The following is a 17138-nucleotide window of genomic DNA, read 5'->3' as shown; positions in this document are numbered from 1 at the left end:
CTCCTCCTCCTGACAGGACGACTCTCTTTATGACAGCTGACATGTGGCAATTTTGCTTCGTTAATGACCAGAAATTGTGCCAATTACCTCCCCCGAATGTCTCCATGCCAATCAGGCAGTAACAAGTTCAGAGCCCTTGTGTGTGTGTGTGTGTGTGTGTGTGTGTGTGTGTGTGTGTGTGTGTGTGTGTGTGTGTGTGTGTAGGTGGGATGATGGATGGATGGAAAAGAGGTAGATTGAGGAAAAGAGATGGAACAGACAGCTATGTGAGTGGGTGTGAGTGGAGATTTTAACGTTATTTTGTGCACTCAAACCTACGGCTCCACCATTTGTCATTGTTTGTCATTCTGTCTAATGTGTGATTTTCTTTACCAAGTCGCCTTCTGGTAAATTTGAGTGATGAAGATGAGCAGTGACAGAAGACTGAGGCAGACACACACACACACACACCCACCCACCCACACACCCACACACACACACACACACACGCACACACACACACACACACACACACACACACACACACACACACACACCTCAAATGTTTTGACGAGTCTTTTCCTCCCATCTATCCTGCTCTGTGTCCCCACCCCACCCCAGTGCTAAAAAGCTCTTTTGTTAAATTTTTAATTACCCTCACTCATAAAACAGCTCTTCACTTCTGAACGCAGCACGTCTAGAGAGGATGCCTCTCTGATTGGTGCAAAATTGGATAACCACCTCTTTGTGCTCAGTGCTCACAGTCAATCCCCATTACAGGAACAGGCTCTTCACATCCCAACAGCTTGTGGTTTACACAGAAAACGTGTCATGGTCGTTAGCAAAAATGTTCATCAAGTGACAGGTCTGTGAATGCCATCACGTCTTTGACACACCTTTTTCTTTTTGGCATCACGTTCATTTGTTTTTATTTGAGCTTTGTTCAGACACTTGTCTGATGTCAATCCATCAGTACAAGCAGGAAACAGACACAAAATAGTGATAGCATACTAACAACTGTCAGCTCTTTGTTTCAGCTCTTTGTTTCTATCTATCCATTGATTTCTTCAACTTTGATCAGCTTGGTATTTGTCAGCCCATCAGCAGCACACAAAGGACCACACGTACAGTGCGCATACACACACACACACACACACACACACACACACACACACACACACACAGACTGTTTGTGTGTTTTGTTTGCTTGTTTGCTTCAGTAAATGAAGTGATGCATATAATCACTTGTGCTAGCCTCCCGCCCTGTGGATTTATATGTAATCCTTATTGATTTACGCAGGTAGAATTTTACGATTACCATGGGCATTATGGCTATCATTATGTTGATTACTTTTTGGAGTTAATGCTCATCACATTGTTACTCTGGAGACCTTTACTTCCATTGGAATGCATAGTGCATAGCATAAGCAATTTTCCCTGAATATCATCAACTATTTTGAGTCTTTTAACTAGTTTGACCTGCTTTGAAACCACATGGGGAGAAGGGCACACAAGGCTATCCCAGCATGCTGTGGGCCATTTGCACAGTCATTTCCTCCTATTTCTTATTCAGTCCCAGTGTTGTTTAACAGATGATCCAACCAAGATATTACAGTAAGATTGCGGTAATCTACGAAAGCTAGAACCTGTCATACAGTAGTAGGTGTTGCTCTGATTGTTGACAGATTGACACAATGACAATATCCAAAATATCAATCAAAACGTTATTTATATAGCACATAGCATGCATTGAATGCAAGTGCTGAACATAAAACAATAGTAAATAAAATACAGTACAATAAAACAAGAGGTAGGAAATAAGAAAATAGGAATAAAAGTGCAAGTTGAGATAAACACTAGATAAAAGCCAGGCTAAAAAAGGTGTGCTTTAAGCTGTCTTTAAAAAATATCTACACTCTGCCACCCTTAGCTTCCAAGCTGAGCCCCAAATGTTTCAAGATCCTAACAACTCCTCTGGTTCAGACGCACCCTTCATTTACTCTAGTTCAGGAGTGACTTTAGGCGTCAGTGAAACGTAATCGTCTCAGGGATAAAAATAACAATGTTTTTCCTTGAGTCGATATGAGGAGACATTTGGGAGCCTGTTGTGTCGTCATAGTGATAAATGAAGATGACATCTATAGTATGGGAGTCACAGAGACAAAGAGTGGGGAGGTGGGGGGGGGCGGGGGGGCGGGGGGAGGCATGTGGGGACTCATCTCCTATGCATTATGACTACCGTTGGGCTGGGTTAATTGCATTGTGGAGTGTGAGAGTGAGGCATAATTTCCAGGAGAGGAGACAGCAGAGGAGGGAATCCTACCCTGTCTACCCGGCTCCACGCGATTGATTTGTCTGATAAATGTTCATGGAGGAAAACACTTATAAGCACCAAATCAGCAGAGAATATACAAGCTTGAGCTCGCACACACGTTCTTACCATTAAGCTGTGGGGATATTGTGTTGCTGTTCGGCATCTCGTCTGAGATGGATCTGTCACGGTGCGTTTGTGTCTGTGGGGTAGTAGAAGGTGTGTGTGAGATGGAGGCACTCGGTTTGTGTGTGTGTCGGGGGGGGGGGGGGGGTTAAGTCTGAGACAATTTGGAGCTTCAGTGTTGAAAATGCGTCGTCGTCCTCCTCCTCCTCCTCCTCCTCCTCAGCCAAGCCGGGGTAGTGTTGCAGGTTAGGGGCCAGCCAGGCAGACAGACAGGCAGACAGACAGACAGGCAGATAGGCAGGCAGACAGACAGACAGACAGACAGACAGTTAGGCAGGCAGGCAGGCAGACAGACAGACAGACAGACAGACAGACAGTTAGGCAGGCAGGCAGGCAGGGAGGCACCGCTGGTGAAGCAGGACACGGATGGCGTCCTCTTGATGCTCTGTCATCCTCAGACTCACACAGATACCAGAGACTCACACGTATCATAATCTTTCCATCTTGTTCGATGAGACAGTCCAACACTGTGCTGGGTTTAGAATAGAGGCAGCAGCCCCGCCCAAGCCTTATCGCGAGCGTGCGGAACACATCTGTTCCAAGAACAGCCACTCGCCTCTGCACAGTGACTTTTGACCAGCCCCTGATGATTATGTCTTGGCAGGACTGTTGCTTCAGTTCTTTGAGGTCTAGATCATATATCTTTCCCAGAGGTCCTTTACAATGGCCAGCAAAACATCCCCCCTTATCTTTCATAGAAATGTGGGGACCTTATCTCCCATCAGCCACTGCTCCTTAGTTGATAGCACAATGCACAGGAAGTCTACTTGTTTGGCTCTCTGCTCTGAATGCATGGAGCACAGACGGAATGTCTCTCTCTAGAGAAAAGCAGAGGGAGGGAAGAGAGAAGCCTCAGAGGAAGAGTGTGAGGGCCCTGTGAATCAGCCTCTGTCTGTTTGTCTGTGCAGACTGGACCCCCGTTGAACACCAACCTTCACACCAGAGAGCTACAGTATAACACTTTTTTTTTTTTTTTTTAAGACTTGATTTATGGTCAAATAAAGGCTCCAAGCGGTCCCCTGATCTCAGATATTACCGCAAGTTCAATATCTGGATCATTGCAGAACGGAAACTCATAAGGAAAGGTCACGTAGCGTCAGCTCCAAGAATAACAGAGAGTTTCCTTCTTTCTCTGTCTGACAGGGGTTGAACAGTATTACTTTGTTCCGGAGAAATAAAAAGCGCACATGATAGCTATTGACTTTTTGTAGAAAAGCCAGACCTGAGAGACATAAACAGTGGTGTAATCCCAGAGTTGAGATTTATTGAAAAGGTGAAGACAAAGAAGAAAAGCTCTCTTCACTGTGATTTATTCAAGAAAATCAGGTTAACAGCCTGCTTACCGTCACAGTTTGATGTCTGCTCCCACTGTTCCTTGTTGATGTCTACTGTTTCTGTATTGCAAAAGCATTACTTATGGTCTTGTGTATTCTTTTTTTGCTCACTGACTCTCTCTTTCTCTGTGTCTCTCTCTCTCTCTGTCTCTATCTTTCGCTCTCTCTCTCTCTCCCTCTCTCTCTCTCTCTCACTCTCTCTCCCTCTCTCTTCCCCTCTCTCTCTTCTCTCTCTCTCTCTCTCTCTCTCTCTCTCCCCCCCTCTCCAGGTGGAGTGGCTGAAGAATGAGGAGATCATTGACCCAGCGGACGACAGGAACTTCTACATCACCATAGACCATAATCTGATCATCAAGCAGGCCAGGCTGTCAGACACCGCCAACTACACCTGTGTGGCCAAGAACATCGTAGCCAAGAGACGGAGCACCACTGCAACGGTCATCGTCTATGGTAAAACTCAAGTGAACCCTGTAGGACGTTTTGTGTAACGATGACATGGCCGACACACATACCCCGTCCCCTTCAGCCTGACTCCTAGTCAGCCCAGCATCCCATGTCTCATAGTCACTTGTAGGGTTGGTGAACCATGGCGACCTTTGGATAAGACACACAAGCCATGCTAGAATGTTTGAAGTGTCTGCAACTCAACATGAACAATAATCCTAATCTCTCCGTCGGCGTTAACGCACGGTCCCGTCTTGATCGCGCCTGGAGGTTCTTCTCTTACAGAACTGAGCGAGGCACTGATGTGCTAGAGTCTCTTTTTTTTTTTTTCTTTTTTTTTAAGAAGAACCCCTGCTGTGCTTTCCCACACACCGCTGAAATATCCCCTTACACTGTTGCCACACAGCGTTGATGTGAAGTTAAACGAAACCTCAACACCTGCTAGGTGAAGAAAAGACTAAAAACAGACTCAAAGTCGTGCCATCTGCTACGGTGCGTGTATGTATTAGTTGAGTTGGTAAGAGATTCTGAGTGGAGAGAGGCTAGCCCTGTTTATCCTCCCCTGGGTTCTGATGGACCACTGGACCTCACTGGACCTCTCTGGACCTCACTGGACCTCACTGCTCCGCAGGCTCCGCTCAGAGGATTAGATCTGCATGACAGCAGCCATTCTACCATGCTGTAGTGGGATAGATTACCTGTCTGTCCACGCACGCACGCACACACACACACACACACACACACACACACACACACACACACACACACACACACACACACACACACACACTGTCCTGTACACGCACACACTTTTTTTATCCTTGGAAAACATATATGCTCTGCTTAGCTACCCACCCAGCCAGTAATTGCTGAACCTTAGTTATTAACTCCGTCATCAGTTTGTCAGTCTAGCTGCTCATCAACCAGCAGACACTATATATATCCCTAACACCCTCCATTCCAACACACACACCTGCCTGTCTGTCCACGCACGCACGCACACACACACACACACACACACACACACACACACACACACACACACACACACACACACACACATGTCCTGTACACGCACACATATGCAGAGAGCCAGACCCAGAGAATTGACAGAGGCTTGCAGGAATTGATGATGTCACCGGGGTCAGGTTTCAAATCTCCGTCTCCCTCATTGGCTCCCGTCTCTCCTCGTACAGCTCCTCTAAATCACACACACACTGGCTCTGCCGTGGAGGATTATGGGGATTATGGGGGCCTACATTATTGTTAGTATCCTATTTGTTTATTTATATAGTGTAGCTGTTGTTTCTGAAAGGGGAGAGCAGCATGTGTGGCTAAGAGGAGGACAGTAAAGGGGCGATACAGAGCCACATCATGTGAAAGCAGACTTTGGGGACTTTGGGGACTGGGGTCGCCGTCCCTGCTAGGCTTTTCAAGTCACTAATGCAGTCTGGTGGGAGTGGAAGCGCAGGAAAACAGCTTTGATGTCGGCTCATCCTTAAGAGAATGCACCACATGCCATTCACTCTCTGCTTGGGTTGTCTCACTCCTCCACACACACACACACACACACAGACACACACACACACACACACACACACACACACACTACACACACACACACACACACACAGACACACACACACACACACACACACACACTACACAGACACACACACACACACACACACACACACACACACACACACACACACACACACACACACACACAGTATTATGAGAAACCCAAAGGAAAGCAGAGCTCAGCCTGACAATGGTGATGAAAGCAGCAGTAGGGGAGAGAGAGAGAGACTCTTCAGATTGGTCCCCTCATTAACAGAGAAGCCAGCGGTTTTCCAGTTCCAACCACAACAAGGATTGTGGGAATGGTCTGGGAGGACAGGCTGGGATAGAGTGAGAGAGAGAGCGAGAGAGAGAGGGGGGGGGGACAGAACCATAAACCCTGGAGGGAGAGAATGAGACAGTGACAGTGAAGAAACGCAGGCCTTTGCCAGGCTTCCCCTGGAGTGTCGTGCTCTGGGCTTCGCTCATAAGCACATCACATTTTAAAGTGGGAGCTCAGAGGGGCCTCGGTCCATCATCTCAAATGCCACAGCCTTGTTCTCAGCCACAAGCCCTGATGTCACTCTGCTCCGGCTTTAAGCCTCAGACAGAGATGGAGTAGCAGGAAGGGAAGGCATTAATAAGGGATTAAGAGGACGGAAGGTACCGGAGCCAGGGTCAACCTGTCCACACGCCAAAACGAACGGCCAAGACCTACCCAGGGTGGAAACATACCGTATGAAAACCATGCTTAGTTCATAGAAATTGAAACATCGATAGGACATGGTTGATGGGTGTGTGGTGTGTGTGTGAGTGTGTTGAAATGATCCAACATCATTCCAACACATCAGTCACGGCTCGCTCAATACTGTACAGAAAAGCTGCTGCAATCGATATGTGCTGTATGTATGCCTACAAGAAATGCGGTGTCAATATTCAGACGAATATGAAAGTGTTAACGACTGTGTTTTTTCCTTTTTTTGCTCCACAGTAAATGGCGGCTGGTCGACGTGGACAGAGTGGACGGTGTGCAACAGTCGTTGTGGCCGTGGTTACCAGAAGCGCACGCGGAGCTGCACTAACCCTGCACCCCTCAACGGTGGCGCCATCTGTGACGGCCAGGGTATCCAGAAGCTGGCATGTAACCCACTATGCCCAGGTACTGAACCTAGCCATTATCAGCCCCCTCAGAGAGCATGGGGGAGAGGAGGAGAGGGAGGGGGCGGGGGTGGGGCAATGCACTCCATAACTGAGCACCACAAACACATACTAGATTTCCATGAATATAGACTGTGTATCTAAATCATCATTCTCTCACTCTCTTTGTGTCCCCCCCCCCCACTTCCACCCCCATCCTCTCTCTCTCTCCCCCCCCCCTATGTTTTCACATAATCACTCACCCTGTCTCACCCACTCACACCCCCACCCTCCTCCATGCCCACTTCACCCATCCCACCCTCTTTGGTCCCTCCCTCCCTTGTCTGGTAGTGGATGGCCAGATGACTGAGTGGAGTAAGTGGTCCACCTGTGGGACTGAGTGTACCCACTGGAGGAGGAGGGAGTGCAACGCCCCAGCTCCCAAAAACGGGGGGAAGGACTGTGAGGGCATGGTGCTCCAGTCAAAGAACTGCACCGATGGGCTGTGTATGCAGAGTGAGTACATGACCATGACCATTACCATGATGGTCATTCTAGTCTCCTGTCCTCCTCTGTTTATCCTGCTCTTCTCCTCTCCTCTCCTCCCCTCGGGAGCAATCAGATTACAGGCTACAGGTCTCTGTCCCCACCCTGGCAGCCTTCTCTCTCTCTCTCTCTCTCTCTCTCTCTCTCTCTCTCTCTCTCTCTCTCTCAGTCACTCAGTCACTCTCTCACTCTCTCTCTCTCTGTCTCTCTCTTTCTCTGTGCAGATAGACAAGCAGGTCCATCCTGTTTCTCACCACACTCTCATTCCTCATTTCCTCATTTGTCGCTCACTCACTCACTCACTCACTCGCTCACTCGCTCACTCACTCACTCACTCACTCACTCACACATTTATTCACTCACTCAGTCACTCACTATCTCGGTCTGTCTGTCTGCCTGTCTGTCTGTCTGTCTGTCTGTTGCCTCATTAAAAAAACAACTCACACACACACACAGTTAGCTACCAAAGTTACACAAAGGCAGGAAACAATGTATATCTTTGTTCCACGTGCCCGCGGGTAAATATAGTGTGTGAGTGTGTTAAAGAGAAGCCTGGCCATACCACCACGCAGTACTGTAAGTAATTATCCTTGTCACAGGGTAAGCATTCAGGAGCTATATTTAAAATAATGATAAGTGATTATAATGTACTTACAAAGGGGCTCATAATTGCTAAGCTACTGTGATTGCTACCCTAATTTAAAAAGCACTGGATTCCTTCAGTCCAATGGGAGGAAAAACGGGTCCACAAAGTTGCACAAGCACAGGCATGCTGTTTTTTGTTTGTTTTTAAATGATGCTTTTGCTCTTCAAATCATTTCTAGTAGTATTAAAAGTAGGGGAAAAGGCATCCGAATTCACCAGCGTTTCCTGCACTCATTCTATCAATCGTATTGTTTTGCTCTTAACTCAAAACTAACTAAAAACAATCCCAGCCCAGTCCCAGTTTGTGGTGGGGATAGAGACTTAGAGATTTTCCGTAGGCGGAGAAATTCTCTTTGAGATGTTTTCTGCTGTTTCTTTTTTTTCTTCTTTTTTTCAGGCGAGTGCGAAACACACAGTTCAGTTGAGCCAACAATCCTCCCTGCTTTCCCTTATTATGTATTCAGAGCTGAGAAGATGGGAGACATGCTGGAGCTGCTTTGGTCTGTGGGTGACAGACTCGCAGGGCAAACTTTCACTGCTCTGAAGCTGTTTATCTGCTAATTCTCTGTCTGCCCTTTCTCCTCTCTGGCAATAAGCAGATACATATATGAGAGAGAGAGAGAGAGAGAGAGAGAGAGAGAGAGAGAGAGAGAGAGAGAGAGAGAGAGGGAGAGAGAGAGAAGAGAGAGAGGGAGAGAGAGAGAGAGAGAGAGAGAGAGAGAGAGAGAGAGAGAGAGAGGGAGAGAGGGAGAGAGAGAGCTGTAGGCAGGAGTGAGGTAGTCGTACTCGCTGAATTAAAGAAAAGCAGACTCTTTTTTTCGATTCTTTTTAATGAACTCTCTTTCTAATAAACTGGTTTTAGGGGTGAGAAGCCCACACACTGCCTCTGGTTTCTCCATGTCTGCAGTATAACACTAATAGGATGCATAATAGTCACCAAACTCTATTAACATAATGCAGATGGCCTCAACGACACTGCTGGAGCTCAGACATAGTCGCTCTCTCTCTCTGTATATGACCAGATGATCGCCTCCTGCTCATTCTGTAATATGATGTGTTGCCTGGCTTGCTAAACATAGCTGTGTTTGCCATTAATATGATATATTATATATATAGTCACCTGATATCATATGGACATGTCATATAGATTAATCTTATTGCCTCTCCGTGTACTGTATCAAATAGATTGCTTCTCATCTGGCCGGTATGATTGAGAGAGCCTCAGTGTCACTCATAAAATCCAGATAATCCTTCCATTTGCTGATTGAATATGGAGAGAATAAAAAAAAAAAAAAGTAGTACGTCAATGTATGACATGGATGTCTGCTGATCTTTTGTTTTTCGAATGCTCGTGAAAAACAGCAGGGGAAAGAATTCAAAAAGCCGCCTTGAAATGGACCTCAACTTTACTCAGCCTTTTATCTTTGTGTGCTGTGAAGCGCTCGTTAAAAACCCTCCCTCCCTCCCCTCCCATCTCTCTGCCTAAGACCATCGCAGAGGCATTATGTCTCGGTTAGATTGATGGCCAGTTTGCAGAGAATATAAACCCATAACGATATAGATTTAGGATCATTCCATGGATTGATTTTTTTGGAGCTAAGAGGGTGAAGCCACTTATGACAATGCTAATGACCATTTCCACAGGCATTTAGGAGAATTGCCCATTATCTAAAAGCTCACGTTATGGCAAATATGATTGGGGGTAGAAGATGTGTGCAATCTGAACTCACCTCGGTCCACTCCCCCGCTCCCCCGGTCCTGGGCCAGGATCAGCACAACAGACACCTCTAGGATTGCATTCCAGCTTGATCTCATTTCATATTGTTTGAATTCATTTTGAACATTCAAATTGTAATCCATCTCCAGGATTTCTATCCTGAAATGTGATATATTTGAAGCCTATGGAACAATTAAGCTTGACTTCCACCCCCAGTCTGCATCCCAAAAATGCAACTGCCCTACGGTGAAAAGGAAAGGGCAATTTTAGCATATTCTATAATGGTGCCTATTTATTACATTTTACAGTACTCTGGAAAGAATAGAGTTACATGGTATGGTTTCACTTGAGCTGAGTATTCACAAATTGACGTAGAGAGGTCTTCTAACACTCTGTTGCAACAGTTCTAACAGTTTGCAGTAAAGAGTTACTTTAAGTCAGTTTGATCTGCCTTGCCAACTGTGTTTCTGGGCTGGACTTTGGGCTGTGTTAGTTTCTCATGTTGTTTTCCCAGGGCTTTGGTAACTCTGCCCTCAGACTGGTGACGTTCCCCTGACATATCGATCTGTGGAAAGGGCAAGACTGACTCCAGCACAAGGGCAAAGACAGGCTTTATTCTTATCAAATGCCTGACACTGGAAAATCACCACACTTTATTGTATTTGACCTCCAGACTTGGTGGAGAGAAAGTTGTTTATTTTGGTTTTGGAATGAGTGTTATTTGAATGTTACGTGAACATTTTTTTTTTTTTATGTTTCGAATTTTGGAGATGGACAGTTGTACAGTACATAACCCCATACTAGACCTACATTACCTACAGTATGACTATTGATTATCTAGACTACAGTAGTCACCAATATTCCTGGAAAACTCCAGTATGCATAAAAGAGTAACCTTATCAATCAGGAAGCCTGTGGTTTTAATTAACGGCTGAAACACAGACAATGATTTCCTGTAGGAGGACTTCTCTCCTCCACAGCACAGTGAGGTCATGGTTGAAGAATAGCCCCAAATGGGATGTGGGTCTATAACATTGGATTCCTTTAGGCTGCTCACTAAAGCATGGTTTTACACTGGCAATAGACTCACTCAGCATGAATATAACTACATAGGATGGGTCCAAATGTACCATCACTTAACTTGCGTCCGACAGACACCTCCCTCTGCTCTCTGTCTCTGTCTCCTCTGTCTGATTACATGTACACACTCGCCCCATCTATCAAACTATTGATTTCCCTGTCCATCGACCTGTCTACCTATCCCTCTCTCCTTCTCCATCAGGAGTTCATTGTTTGTCTGTTTATGTATGTCTCCAGTGATGGAGTGTGTGGTATGTATTTGGGTGTATTGAATGTACTGTGTGTGTGTGTGTGTGTGTGTGTGTGTGTGTGTGTGTGTGTGTGTGCGTATGTGTGTGTGTGTGTGCGTATGTGTTATTATAATTGTTCTTATGTGTGTTCATTGCTGGTGTTTGTGCAGTCTGTGTTATTGGTTCTGCCTGGGCTTCCCATCTACTGTATATCTACATCCAGCAAAGCAGTCAGAAAAGAGCAGTTTTACAAGACGCCACGCTTCCATCTCTCTCCCCTCCACCATCCACCCCTCCTCTCGTCCCAACCCCTTCACCCCTCTCTCTCCTCTCCATCTTCCACCTCTTCTCTGTGGCCAACCCCCTCACCCCTCTCTCTCCTCCATCCTCCACCTCTCCTCTCCTCTCAACCTCTTCACTCCCCCCCCCCACACACTCTTTCCTCTTCCTAACCTCTCTCTCCCCTGCGTCTCTTCTCTCAACCCCTTCATCCACTCTCTCCCCTACCACCCTCCACCTCTCCTCTCCCTCCCAACCCCTTCACCCCTCTCTCCCCCCCACTCTCTCCTTTTGGCAACCCCTTCACCCCTCTCTCCCTACCACCCTCCACCACTCCACTCCTCTCCCTCCCAACCCCCTCACCCCTCTCCCCCCTACCACCCTCCACCTCTCATATGGGAGGTGTTTTTGTCCTCACAGCCCCCCTAGTGACAGATGCAGGGTTGTTAGTGGTATTGACCCTGCCGTTGCCACACTGTTAATCAGCCTCGCCCCGCTCCACTCCCCACAGTCACTACCAGTGCTGCTGAAGCACTAAGCCCAACTGATGGATAGCAAACAGTCCTCCATAGGCCCTCCTCCCAGACAGAGAGAGAGAGAGAGGGGGGGGGGAGCCCAAATCAAGAGCGATTGTTTCCCTGTGTCATCATTCCTCATGCCTTTTGCCTTGTTTGCTTGTTCTGTTGCCTTTTAAATTTGATTTCCCCCCCACCCCCCCTCCTTAAGGTTCCTTTTATCAGAAGTCATCTGAGCACAAAGACAGGAGTGATTTTGGATATCCATGTGAGTTATTGTTTTTATTTCATTCATTCCATCCATTTTCTGTTCTTTTTTTCTGAGACACACTTATTTATTGGTGGGATATTGTACGCATGAAGTCTTTACAGCATATGCACAGGAATAATTGACAGGTAATGCAGATAATGTCTCCATGATGTTCTCACATTGAAACACGCACACACTGTTCTCAAAATCAACATCCTTTTGTCAGATGTCATGACCTGACACACACCGTCATACAGAACAGGGCATAGCCTGTTCAATAAAGTGTCACCCTGATTTGTCACTGTCTTTCCTAACCACTGCCCTGCCATATCATCTTCTGTCTCTGCCCCCTCTCGTCCAGTCCCCTCCCCTGGACTCCCCCTCTCCCTTGCCACCCTGCCCCCTCTCATAGCGTGTCTCTGCTGCCTGGCTGCCTGCCCTGTTTTAACCCACGCTGGCGTTCTCTTACCCCAGGCTGGTGTTGGCCTGTTGGTACTCACTTACTTTAGAATGTCACTCTGTTACCCTTGTCCACAGGGATTCTGAGCTGAGACGCAGAGTCTGGTAGAAATAGTATACCTCCCTCTCTCTCTCTCTGTGTGTGTGTGTGTGTGTCTTTCTCTCTCTCTTGTTCTCTCTCACACTCTCTCTCTTTCAACAATACACCACCTCTTTCTCTCTGTGACTCTCTCTCTCTCTCCCCCCCTCCCTCCCTCTCGGTCTGCGCCTCTACCCAGAGAATGAGGAGTGTTCAATAATCCCTTTCATTTCCATTTCTTGTATTCCCCCCCCCCACCCCCCCCTCCCGACAATTGCTCATGTTCAAAGGGATGTATTAATCTAAGTGATACATTTTAATGCGCACACTTAGCAGGTTGCTGCCTTTATCATCAAAGCATAGATAGAAGATTATTCGACTGAGGGGATGTATGTTCAATAACTGCAGGGGAGCTTGGCAGAGGGAGCAGAGTGAAATTATTTTCTATTTTTTCCTCTTTTTTTTCTTCTTTTTTTTTTTTTTTTAACTTTCATCATTTGCTCTCTGCTTTGTTTTCCCCGTCGTGTCTGTATTGGAATGGGGATTAGAGGTCCAATGTGCAAGTCTAGTATGTATAGGTCAATGGAGGAGCTCTCTTTAATATGATGTCTGTGGTAAGGCCTGGTGGACAGGGTAAGTCTGCGTATCTCCTGGGTGAAGATGCGTACCTCTAGGGTAAGCTGATGGGGGTTGAAGGAGGTTAAGGTCTTTAAAATGCCTACGTACTGCAAATCACTCAATTAACATGTGTCTGAACAAGTCCTCAGTGGTAGATATACATCTTAAACCAAAGTCACATTATGTCTGTTATTGTCAGGTGCTGGTTAATCCTCATGCCCTTCAATGATGTCACATCACAGTAAATAACCTTACGAAACCCATGAAGTCACTTCAGAACGCTTAAGTATGTCCCTACAAATAGCTTTAGAGAACCATTGTTCATTTCACTCCCAGAAAGAAAGAAAGCCGGTCATGCTTGCTCCTCTCAGGGGTAGAGCTGCGTTCAGGAGATTAATGTGCTTGCACACTGTGATTAAACTGTGTTAGGGACGGTTATGCATCCCTGATCCTCTAGCTGATTGGTTGCTACCTATGTAAACAAGCCCATCTGAGTGCCCAGGTTTGTAGAGGGAGACTATACTATACCAGGGGAGTAGCGTACTAAACACTCAACAATGATGCCGTACACATGAGTGGCGGATTTTAGTCTGAGGGACGGTTAGATCCGTTGAGATACAACTTAATCATCATAAAAACATAAAAATTGTCATCACCATGAGTCACCATACACAACAAACAGTACACATGACAGACATGCATATGGGAGAGTGAAGAGTGGACTAAAGCTCACAGTGAGGTCTACTACAGCATATACCTGTAGGTTATACATTTGTCACAGTAACATCTTAATTCTCACACACACTCCTACTGTTCTTCCTGTTGCCCCCTCTTACTCCCACTCTCACATGCGACACACTAGCAGATGCAAACTGAATGCCATCTGGTACATTTAAAGACATCAGGGTAATTTCAGCAAATGGCCAACGATCATGGAACGCCACTGATGGCAGTGTGGCTGGACTTATGGTTAATACTGCCATCTACTGGTACAGACTCATACTACCCTCCTCCCCTCACTCTCTTTCACTCTCTTTCTGTCTCTACCTGTCTCTTTCTCTCTCTCTCTTTTTCTCTCTCTCTTTCTCTCGCCCTCTCTGTCTCACTCAGTCTCTCTTGCAAACACATGCACATATGCACACACATACACACGTATTCATGCCGGAACACACACGCACGCACACACGCACACACACACACATACACACACACAAACACACACACACACATACACACAAACACACACACACACACACACATACACACACACGCACGCACGCACACACATATACATTCGCCCGCGGCTCTTTTAGACACCTTTTAAAAAGGCTCTATTTTTCACTTGTCACTTTCTTGACAGCGAAGGGCATTCTTTACAATTATCAACAGCACAAAAAGGCTTTGACTGTTTGAATGGCCATCCGTCTGAAGCCTGGGACAGTAATGACTGCTTGTCTGAGTCTGGATGACACACAGCCAGCCCATCATAACCCTACCGGTTCCTCCTAATCACAGGGATTTCTCCAGCTGGAAAGTGGACAGAAAAGCTCTGGGAGGGAGAGATGAAAGCAGAAATGTGAAACTGGGGCTATTTGGAGATCTTATCAGAGGAGAGGGAGAACAAAGGCGGAGATGTGGCGATAGAGGAATGTTACAGTGCTCTGGTCTAGTCTGTCACAGTGTAGACCCCTGGTGTTTTATTTCTTTGAAGCCAGAACATACGTATCTCCTTGTAAGACGCTTTTGACACAGTACACAGGGATGACACAGTACATCTGCTTGCTAGATCTCTGCCTCGCAGATATGTCATTGGGTGGACTCTACTGTTGTAACCGGTGGTAACCTTGTTTCTAAATGCATACTGTTGGAAAAAACGGAATGTATTCAAGCATGTCATACAATACAACCCCACCCTCACCCCCCCCCCCCCCCCTCCCCTCCCCTCTCTCTCCTCCTCTTTCTCTGTGTTTTTCTCTCCAATGTCCTCTGACAAGAGCTTGTAATATGCCCTTCATTTCAACCCTGAACTCCTAGCTCAGTGCTTATGACTGTAATCAGGACATTGGACCAACCCAAACGTCAGCTAAGCCATTGTCCTCGACCTTGTGGTTGAGGTTGTTGGTGTGTCCTTGAAAATATGCAGTATTTAAATTCCAACCGTGTTGTCTTATTTCCTACAGTACAGTGAACCTTCTAATTGCACCTCCCTCAGCAATGTCCATGATGACATTTCACATAGGGGACCTGAATTAATTCACCGGAAAGATGGTGGATGATTGCCTGCCGTTATAAATATCCAACTCAATCTATGGGCAGGATATTGGACCGCTGATACTGTCTATATCAGAGGGCTGATAAACCTGCAACCTAGCATGATTAATGGTGTTAATATGGAGTGACCCAGGTGACAGTTGATCTAAAGACTCTCTTCTCTCCCCTGCTCTTCCCTCAGCGGCCCCCAGCACAGACGACGTGGCGCTGTACGTGGGCGTCGTGATCGCTGTCATCATGTGCCTGGTCATCTCCGTCATCGTCGCGCTGTTCGTCTACAGGAAGAACCACCGCGACTTTGACTCTGACATCATCGACTCCTCTGCCCTCAATGGAGGCTTCCAACCGGTCAGCATCAAGACGGCTCGAACAGGTGAGGGGAAGGACACACACGCACGCACGTGCCAGTCAAAAGTTTGGACACACTTTCCCATTGGTACTGAATGTTCGTTGCGTACGTGCACGTGTGTTTGTAGAATATATTAAGTGGGTGTCTTATTTCATCGTCTGAAAGGGGGGATTGGTGTTAAACGGGTGTTACATTTCAGTAGCAGCTTACCTATCCGTGCGAGGTGTTTGTGAGATCTCAGCGAGAGTTTGTGAGATCTCAGCGAGAGTTTTGTCTCGACGGGGCCCATGTTAATACCCTAGAGAGGCACGTTTGACTCAGCCTGGCTGCCAGCGGATGTGTGTCAGAGATGATGTGAATACAGATGGGGCTGTTGACTGCAGATGAGGTGAGAACAGGGACAAGGCTGCCCAGGATGGTTGTGTGGGCGGCGGTGATGAGACTATTAGAATGCCTGTCACTGTGGTACGAGTGATACAGTCAAGCAGCTATCATTATGGCATAGTTAGGCCTCTCTATGTGGTGTATTCCACTGTAATTAGATTACAGGGTGGAGAGGCATGGCTCAGAGGTGGGTAGGGAGATGGGAGAAGAAGAGACGCTGTGGGAACAATACACTATATTGTGTATGGGACCGGTCTGAAAGGGTTGGGACAGTACTGTATGTGGGTGGTGGAGGGGCTGTGACAGTAGCTTTTGGCTGGGGTGAAACTAAGAAGAGTGAAAAAAATAGAGAAAGGGGTGGGGGGAGGGAGTGGGAGGCAGAGACAAAGAGGTAGAGAGAGAGAGAGAGAGAGAGAGAGAAGAAAGGAGAGATAGGTTCAAACAACGTGAGGTAAGTGAGGTTAAATGTGGAGAGAGAAGGCTTATTTTTTTTCCGAAAGACCCAATCCAGCTCGGGTTGCTATGGCAGCCAGCCCCCAGCACCTGGCTGATTACGGAGAGGAATAAACAAAGATAGATGCCCCACCACTATACAGGTGCTATATTTACCTCTGAGCCTCGGAGACCGGCTCTCATATGCAGTGTCAGAATCCCACTTAGCCAGATGAAAGTCACACTGCGTGGAGATCCTCTGTTAGCGAAATGTGGATAGAATCCAAACACCGATTGAGTAGGGCATAGCCGATCAGGGGTCGTTAGGGA

General features: G+C 46.7%; 1 protein-coding gene across 1 annotated transcript in view; it reads left to right on the top strand.

The window, feature by feature from the left end:
* unc5cb (unc-5 netrin receptor Cb) overlaps positions 1-17138 on the top strand; it is a gene marked incomplete at both ends in the record, with an annotated part of 132802 nt that overhangs the window by 97098 nt on the left and 18566 nt on the right. Inside the window, 4 exons of the mRNA XM_080528833.1 lie at positions 4080-4260; positions 6809-6976; positions 7306-7470; positions 15825-16016. Coding sequence (XP_080384959.1) covers positions 4080-4260; positions 6809-6976; positions 7306-7470; positions 15825-16016 — 706 coding nt within the window. The remainder of the gene's footprint in view (positions 1-4079; positions 4261-6808; positions 6977-7305; positions 7471-15824; positions 16017-17138) is intronic.

The sequence above is a fragment of the Nansenia antarctica genome (genome assembly GCF_963989245.1).
Source record: "Nansenia antarctica genome assembly, chromosome: 4".
Lineage (NCBI taxonomy): Eukaryota > Metazoa > Chordata > Actinopteri > Argentiniformes > Microstomatidae > Nansenia > Nansenia antarctica.
Note: the sequence above shows the minus strand (reverse complement) of the source record. Positions and strands in the feature narration are given on the sequence as shown.